This window comes from Macrobrachium rosenbergii, chromosome 4 (assembly GCF_040412425.1).
Source record: "Macrobrachium rosenbergii isolate ZJJX-2024 chromosome 4, ASM4041242v1, whole genome shotgun sequence".
Lineage (NCBI taxonomy): Eukaryota > Metazoa > Arthropoda > Malacostraca > Decapoda > Palaemonidae > Macrobrachium > Macrobrachium rosenbergii.
This window is the reverse complement of record NC_089744.1, coordinates 81,646,056-81,655,503: the sequence shown is the minus strand read 5'-3', so window position 1 is coordinate 81,655,503 and position 9,448 is coordinate 81,646,056. Positions and strand designations below refer to the sequence as shown.

Sequence of the window (9,448 nt, the reverse complement as noted above, 5' to 3'; positions counted from 1 at the left end):
CTTATAGAGTAGTTCTCTTTCACTTTTCCAGTTTGTGAGTCATTTTTATCATTTCTAAATTGTTTCTTTCTCTCGTCCCATAATGGCCTTAATTCAGGCTAAATGAATGATGCAATATGACAGAAGACCAGAACAAGAGAGGAAGATCAGATTCAGTACACAGTAAGATGAAGAAACGAACCAGATTTAATAAAATGTTATTAAAAGAAATAAAAATCAGGAAGGAATTATGGAGAAAACTTAAGAGACTTGGAAATAAAAAGAAAAGGCGTCTAGAGTGTATTGAAGATATGTAGGATAAAGAAAACAAATGACAAAATTTGAAAAAAGAAGAAACTAATCTTGATTTAATTTGACAGGATATCCTGTACAGCGAAATTTATAAGAATATAAAAGAGAGAGAGAGAGAGAGAGAGAGAGAGAGAGAGAGAGAGAGAGAGAGAGAGAGAGAGAGAGAGAGAGAGAGAGAGAGAGAAAAGGTCAAGACTTCTGGGCTAGAATTATATCCTAACAAATTGTTGTTAGGCTTGGAGAAGCCAGAGAAGAACTAGACTTATGTCAGCGTCTATCAGATAGGAGGTTGTTCATTTGAGTAAGCATAAACCTTGAACATTACAAACTCAAAAGAAACGAGAGCAAACAGATTACAACACAGGACAGTAAGCGTGGTAAAGTCATACGTCGAAGATCTTGTAAGAACTTTGACAGTCTGAGGTGAAGAGCAAGTGAATTCATATTTAAGGTCAGTTTGGCTTCCTGTGCACACCAGTAAGGCAGACAACTCCAATAACTTAACCATGAAATGTCTCCTTCATCGATTCTGATAAGGTTTTCAGTAAGGGGAAATGGGAAAAATTATAGAAATTCTTAAAAAGGTTGAGTGTCGATTGCGAAGACAGAAGTTTGATAAGAAACTTGTATGTAGGTCTAACGTTTTATGCTTTTTTAACAGAAAGAGAATCAGAATCCAAGAACTATTTATTGCCACTTGTATGACAGAAAATTTGCACCGAAATAATGGTGTAAGAATCATTTGAGAAAAAAAGGTTTAGTGTAACTGCTAAACTTCATAGACTAAAAAGTAATTGTTGCTAATACACAAATGATTTTGCAAAGAGTAATCTACTTGATTGTGGAATGACACTCACTGTAAGCAAGAATAATGGGTTAAAACTTCAAGAAGAAGAGGAGAGCCTTTGAACGTTCATACTGGTAACAGATCAGCGAAAGAAGTACCTACTGTACAGACGGTCAGGTGCTTGGCGAGAATTTTAGTTGGGAATGAAAACTACAGCAAAGTGATGGAAATATAGTTGCATTGGACACAGAAGCATAGTCTACAGAAATCAGACGTATCTAACAAGCAAACTGGATCTAAACTTAGGGAAAAGATCAGTAGAAAAGCTTGATATGAGCAGTAAAGGAACCTTAAAAAGTGACGAAAGAGATTCGAAAATAAGTAACGAAAGGAACATTGTTAATAAACAGATTAAAGAAATGGATAAATCATGCCCAGAGGGGTAAATGTGTGTGTGTAGAAGACCAAAAAGGAAGATGACTTGAATTAGGAAAGAGATTTAAGGAAATAAAGACGTTAATTCAAAACTAAGTCAACTGGAAACCACAGACCCAAGAATGGGCCTGCTCTCGCGCAGAGCATTAGAGAAGAAGAACCTTACGCATATCGAAACATCACTCAACATACCTTATCGAGGACTAATATTTAAAGTCTGAATATTGATGGGGAAAGAAAAGTAAAAAAATATGTATGAAGAGAAAGAAAATACATTGTCAGAAGCACGAGAAATCTATAATATGAAAAATATTACATGAATTACGTAAAAAATCTGGTAGGGATTGGAGCAATGGAGAAACAGCAATTTATCCATGACCTTCTTATATTTCGCCTTATTTATGTTATTGCCTTCCCGTTCTACCCCAGTTTCTCTTTCTCAGGTGTCTTTATTACGCGAACTATTAAATTATTCTCCTCTACAGTACGACAAACTTTTTACATGGGGTTTTTGAGACCGATATGTTTCTGCAGTCAATCTGCAAACTGCGTCCGAATCGAATATGAATTTAACAGCATCACCATTGATAAGTAAGTAATGAGGCCCGTTTACTTTGCAAGATATCAATCGGCAACTTTTTGATTAGTGTCAAGGGGCCTGAAATGCCCTATTTTAAAGTAATATAATAGTATACAGTCACGAAAAATCGCTATTGTATGGGGTACGTAAACTTTATGTTCATTTTCGGATGCCTGTACATAGGGTGACAGAGGGAAGGATTAGAAATGGACATCATGTTTCAGATTCATCATAAATACAAGACCTAAATCTTGATGAATTAGTTATATATAACAAGGAATAATACCCTTCAACGTAAGATGGGTGAAATGCATTCAAAGATGGCGGTGGCCGGTGTGGGTGGGTGGGTGGGAGAGAGAGGCAAACGCCATCTACCTTGCACCTGACCAACTACACAAACATAAGCAAGATGGAGAGAGTTGGATAAACGCTAATTGACCTTTTTTTAACTATGAGTTAAGTTTAGTGAAAGTTGCGCAAAAGTTTTCCCAGTGAGACACGCCGTAGATATAAGTGTGATCTGCGAGCCCGTGAGGTTGAAAAAGTGATAAAGTGTCGCGAAACGACTTAAAAAGTAGACGTCAAGTGACAATTGTTACCTTCAGGTGTATTATAGAGTTCCAGACTTTTTTTTTTTTTTTGCTTTTCTTTGACGTTGATGGAAGACGTTACGCTGCGGGTGAAAAGATACATTGCAAAGTGTCCTTAGTGAAGTTCGAGAAGTGTAAATCGAAGAGAATTTATATTTTTAACTGTGTGTTTATTCAACCTCCTACGAGAGGGAAAGGTCACCCAGCTGAGTCACCCGTTCTCTCTCCCTCCCTCTCTCTCTCTCTCTCTCTCTCTCTCTCTCTCTCCTCGCACACTCACTCCCTCATCTCGTTCCTTCCTGAAGCCCTTTCTTTTAGTATATTCGTTCCCTTAAGAGGAGATTTTGATGAGGCCTGATTCTTTGTATATAGGCTTTTAGTTGTTATCGTAGTTTTAGGCCTGTTTATGAATAATACGCTAGGTAACCAAGGCTATAGGCCTAGCTTCTGGCACATTAGCTTGACCTACCGTACAGCAATCTTTAAAACTGTTTAGAGGCCATGGGAACTTATTCCGACGATGCTTAGGCCTTTAATCTAAGCCTCCTGACCTTTAGCGCAAGTTTCAGTCCTCTCGTTCGTAAACGAGGCCTATTGGGTGAGCCTGTCGGCCTATGAAGATATCCATAAGTCTAGCCTTCCCTAGGCATGTAGTAGCCCTAAAGGACAGCCTAAATGGCCAAACTAGGTGTACCCTACCCATCAGCTGACGTTGAGAACTATGCCCAACTCAGGCTACCCAGGACAGTCTGCAGGCTTATGGGGTCGAGTGTCCTGTGCGTCAAATGCGGTGATTAGTAGCCTAGGCCTATATATCAGCCTCAGCGCATGAAAACAGCAACAACCCTCGTTGACAAAAACTCACAAATTAATCCATATGAAAGGGATTGGCCTCTGCGTGGGCCTGGATTCCTGTGGGGGGGTTCGGGTTTTGTGACCCCGGTAGAAACATAGACGAACGTAGGCTAGTGTCGTTGTGAATCGTGTCCATTGCGTTGCGTCTGCGACCTTCCGTTTCTGTGATAGCCGTAGCTCTGGCCCAGCAGCTGTTGTTGTCAAGTCATCCAAGAAACCTCTCCGTCCAGAGTTTTTTGCCTTCCTTAAGTTACCATGTACACAAACAAGATGGATGAGCGGCTGAAGGAGTTGCTTCACGTCTTCCGCAACAAATTTGCTCAGGTGAGGTCGGCCTGACATTCATACTCTTATGGGTGGCCCAGTGGGAACGAATTGGGCCAAAAATTTTGTATAGTCTAGCTTTCTTGAAGTATGGCCATGTCAGTTATGACCGACTTTTATCATTGTATAAATACTGGACTCCTAGGTTGTCTGGGGCGTCTGACCCCCGGTAAGGAACAGTCTCTATGGTTGAAATATTTTCAAGGTATCCCACATCTAAAAGTAATCCTATATAATTCATAGTCTAAACTAAAAACAACACCCTACATTTTTTCAGTTCAAGTATTTTTTTATTTTAATGCATCATTGTTGTGATATAGCTGGTAAGTACAGACGTCTAGCAAGTAGAGGTGTTACAGAATTATAAAATAAAACTAGTATAGCCTAAGTAGCATTTCTACAGAATAGGTCCAAATAAAGTTTTGTATTTTAAAGTTTGAAGATCAATATAATCACTGATTTGTCTAGTAACGTTCATTAAAATAAGGAAATCCCTTAAAAAATTTTTGAGGATGGTTTAGAAGTGGTCGAAGACTGCCGTGGGAACCGGTTTTTAGGCTGGCTTGGAAATATGGAAGATGGTGAGATACAGGAATACATCCTGATCTAATCTAAATTAGGCCATCTGGTCCTCCCTGAGTAACCTGCCTAGGTGGGTGTACCTCCTTGTACCTCCCACCACACCTGACTTATCACCTTAACTCATAGTGTGAAATACAAAGATGAATCATAACCTAACCTAACTTGGGGCACTGGGTCCTACTTGTTGTAGGGGGTGGCTTTACCCTTTTGGAGTGACCTCAGTCTCCCATTTAGGGCAATTTGACTCAGTCTGAGATGCAGAAATGCATTCTAACCTAACCTAAGCAAGGGTTTTGAAACTTACCTGGCTAGGAGTTGGTCACTCTCCCACCCCCACCAAATCTGACTTGGGACCCCATAAACAATATGAGGTTGTTTAAATACTTTGGTTATTTTTCCTCTTCTTTGCACCTCACCTTAACCTAAGCTATCCTGTCCTTAAGATAAGTCTTTAGTATCCCACTGTGGTTCCCCATTATTGTCAGACTAAGGGGACTATGTAATAGGCTTGGATAAGCCCTATTACATATTTAAAATCGCCCATCTCTTAGATTGACTGATCATTTTTGGGGCCTTAACCTGCATATATCTGAAATATGGTTTGGACTTGACCAAATACCACCAGGTGGTTAATTTTCCAGTATGAAAAACTCCAAACAATACTGAAGTGCATGAAACAGTCTTCGCAAACTCATGAGCTTAGAATAGGCTATGTGAGTTACGAAAAGTTTGTAAAGGTCCAGCACCACCCAAAGCTAATGCATAATTACTGTAATTGGCAAAGAAATACCTGACTTTCAAAATAAAAAGAATATTCTTCCACTTTTCCCCCATGTGACAGTATCTTGCAAAGTCAGTCAATAGGAAAAAGTAATAAATCAAAGTTTAGGCCTTGGACATGAGATATCATATATAAGAACTAGGCTACATTTTAGAGTGTAACAGATAACATAACTCGGCAAAGTGTAAACTTTTTGATTGACTAAAGGAAAAGTGCATCCCTTGTATGAGAGGCATTTATTTTATATTCTATTTTTGAGGTATAGTTACATTCATTGCAACACTGTTAAGCTGTAAATAGTTTTCTACTTTTGATATTTTCTTGTAGAGCTGTTCTGAAAATGCATGGTATTTGTCACCAAATACTTGAAGCCTGTATTTTTTTGACAGCTTATCTCAGGCATTTCTGACGTGTTTAGTCGGTACTAATAAAATACATAAGGTTTAGGGGAACCCTGGTAGGAAAGTGGTTTCTTTTTAGAGTGAAGAAAGCCCAAAACAGTGTGAATTACACCAAAAAGAAATAAATTAACTACAAGATATCAAGATACGGTATGGGAAAATATGTGGGTCATGTCTGTAATCAGTAATAATCACAAAGATGTGATAAAAATTTGCACCAAAGCTGATTCAAGGGTGCTGCTTACTGCTTGAACTGGGATAGTTAGCAGTGCCTCCATTTAAACTGACTTGAGAGTAACTTGAGTTATAGGGTAAAATACCAGGATACATCTTAACCTTAGTTCACCTAACCTAATTTGACTTTAGGCTCTAGGCCTTACCTGATTGGGTTGGGCTGCATAAGGTTCCCCACCCTAACCTGACCTAGAGGACCATGGATCATGCATAAAAGTGAAGTACATGAATGCATCCCAATATAACTTCTTGCACTTGGTCTTAACTCGTAAGGGGGGCCCTATATTTTTTTTTTATCATCTCAACCCAAACAACTTTACAGATTAACACCCCAGGAAAAACAGAATTCTTTAACCACCAATGATGAGGAAATTCAAAATACATATTTTATATACATATTTTACTAATTTCAAGAAATGAAATTAGTACAATATGTTTATAAACTTTGTATGACTTTTTTCTGTCATGACCAGTCACGAAAGGGTACATCATAGCCCTATTCAAAATGAATTAATTCTTGTATAAGAGGGTAAAAATGTGTATGAGGTCTTCCAAGTTTTTTCTTTTACATTTTCTAACAATATATCTAATACTGTACTACTTTTTAGTTATTTTTATTTGCAAACCATTCTTTCAAAGACAAGCAACATATTTAAATAGCATTTTGCATTTTGTTGCATTGAAATTGGTTGCAATTTTATAATTTTAGCCTGTTGTTCTTTTAAGTGGAAGTTTTGCCAACTTAATTGATGAAATAATTCCTTCTTTGCTTTTGGGCTACCATATTAAAGACAAGGCTTGATTCAGTGTGAATTTTTAGACAATCATCTTTGGAGAAGCAAAGAGTGTCTTCTTGGGAAGAGGAATAGATCTCTACTGTTATGGAATAGTTATACAGTAGCTTATCTAAGAGCTATGGCTCCAAGAGATTGTGCATCATTTGAAAATGAAACAGTGCTACTTCTGTATGAAAGAAAATCTTCCATATACTGTATATAACTTAAATATAAGTAGTAGGTAGGAAAAACCTCCCACGTATAGCTTAAAAACATAAATGGTTTAATATTCATTAATATCTACTTTTTGACATAGGCTCAATAGTGCCTCCAGTGCTTAAATCAGATGTCATTGTCACTGTACTAAGGATAAGGAAACCTTTTAGCTGATGTTTTTGACTGTAAGCAGGGAGATGTCATGGCTGCTCTTGTTTTCCTGAAGATAAACTGACTTGTGAAGCTTTATATGCCAGTGCCTGAAAGCCCACTTGGATCCCCTCTAACCTTTGCTAAAAGGTGTGGCAGGTCTCTTACAGGACAGGGGTATAGCCTATCATGAGCTTCTTGTTATAATCATTGTGAACCATCTAGACTGTTGGCTAGTTCTTGCCAGTTTCCAAAATCATCATGAATTTCATATCCATAAATTGAATATATAACAGTCCAGTGTATTTTGCTATTATTGGTATGGTAAGACAGTAATCATATACTTTCCAACAGTCTCTATCATTGTAGTTCTTCAGATGTCCTTATTTCTTTCCTCCATATGCACATAAAACTTATTTATACCTCACACATTAATACAAGAAAAGGTTTGGATTAAATTTGCAAAATTTGATGCAGTGTCATTGATCCAAATTTACAACATTGTCATGGGTCCATGCCAATTATGAATCTCATTGCAACTTTATTTAATGAAACAAAAGCTACTTCAGCATAGTGAAAAAAATTAGTCATACAGCTCATTTCATTCTCGGCCATAGGAAAGATTGAGCCTAGATGCAACCAAGATACTATTTTGAAATAAGATACCCAAGGAACTGAAATGTTTCTTTGAGGAAACACAAGACTTTTTTAGAAAGTAGTTCAGGAATAATTTAAGCTATAACTGGCAAATAACGAAGAGTACCCTATGTACCAAGTGAGAGCTAATAGGAGAGGACCCTCAAAAATAAACATTGAAGGTGATGTAATAAAAGTCAAGAGGTTTTATTGTTCAGGAATATTGTACCACTTGTGTTTCCATAAACTAGTTTTCATAGTTAATCATGGAATTAAGAATGTCGTGTCAAAGCAGCAGACCTCATTACCAGGATGGAACAACAATGCACTAAGACTCAAGTACTGTACATGCACCAAAAATCTAAAAAAATTATTCAGCATGGTTACATGGTTAATAAAAGCATTCTTATTTGTTCGTGTATTAACCTTGTAGTTTGCTGATACTGAACCAGACACATAAAGTTTAGCTACTTATGGAAATCGTCAGAATTGGTTTGACTGTTGTCTGCATGAGAACTAAAAATGTAAATGAAGCCGAGAAATTAACTTAACATATAACTGTCATTATTGATTAGGCTTCCAACAGGCTGGCTCAGGGATGTATTTATAAATTGCAACAGAAAGTCAAGGAGATTAGAAAGGGAAGTGGGAATGAACCAAAAACAAAAGTCTGAAAGGACAGCAAGAGAGGAAGCAGTGCTGCTGGGGACCAAAGGGATGTTGAAAAACCATTGGTACCAAGTGACACCCCCCTCAGCAAAGAGAAATTCTTAACCCTTTGAGATCCCTTTGGAATTGTGGAACTCATTACTCATCTGGAGTAAAAGTTGTTTCTGGCTCACAACTTTTGAACTTAGAGCTGATTTTAATTTCTTCTTCTTTCTCTGCATCTTTTCCCACTTCTATGTGGGGTCGATGTTTCTGACAGCTTTCCTCCACCGGGCTTGGTTAAACACATCGTCCTCTGACGACTGTTTGTCTCTCATGTCTTCTATAACTACATTCATCCACCTTTGCTTCGGTCTTCCTCTTGCTCTCCCACCAGGCACCTCCATCTGCATCACTCTCCTCCCTACATATGTCTTATCCTTTCTCATCAATTGGCCATACCACTGCAGTTTTCTTTGCTGTCCATTTTAGTTACTCCACACATCCACCTGAGCATTTTCATCTCTATGGCATCCAATTTCTTCTCTTGCACTCTCTTTACCGGCCATGTTTCTGCTCCATACATCAAAGCTGATCTCTACTGTCTTATACACTCCTCCTTTAGCCTTTATGTTGATTCTGCTGTTGCACAAGACACCTGACCTCTTTCTCCAATTTTTCCATCTAGCCTGCACTCTGTGTTATTTCTACATCCAAATTTCCATCATCAGCCACTGTTGAACCAAGACACCTAAATTTTCCTACTAGGTTCAACCTTGTCCCTTCCATATTAATCTCAGAGTCTTGATCTCCATTAAAACTTAGTATTCAGTCTTCTTCCTACTGATCTTTAATCCTCTGTCTTCCAGTACCTTCCTCCATTGCTCTAACCTCTTGGCGTGGGACTCTATCATATGCCTTTTCCAGATCTATGAATACTATGTGCAGTCCTTTCTGCTTTTCGGTGTTTTTCCATCATCTATTGGAGGGCAAACACTGCATCTGTTGTTCGTCTTCCTGGCATGAAACCAAACTGTTCTTCACTTACAGATGTTTCTTCTCTAATTCTTCGATCCATTATTCTTTCCCAGATTTTCATGGTGTGAGACATTAGCTTTATTCCTCTGTAGTTTGCACGATCCTGGATGTCACCCTTCTCTTT

At 38.1% G+C, this 9,448-nt stretch overlaps 1 protein-coding gene across 4 annotated transcripts in view; it reads left to right on the top strand.

The window, feature by feature from the left end:
• The first annotated feature begins 2,455 nt into the window (after positions 1–2,455).
• Positions 2,456–9,448, top strand: part of Dlg5 (Discs large 5) — a 670,182-nt gene continuing 663,189 nt past the window's right edge. For 2 of the 4 annotated variants that reach the window (XM_067100126.1, XM_067100119.1), the window contains exon 1: positions 2,472–3,862. In XM_067100126.1, the coding sequence (XP_066956227.1) occupies positions 3,794–3,862 (69 nt within the window). In that variant the 5' untranslated portion in view covers positions 2,472–3,793. Of the gene's footprint in view, positions 3,863–9,448 lie in introns of all 4 variants that reach the window. The other 2 variants (XM_067100141.1, XM_067100133.1) reach the window with 2 other exon arrangements.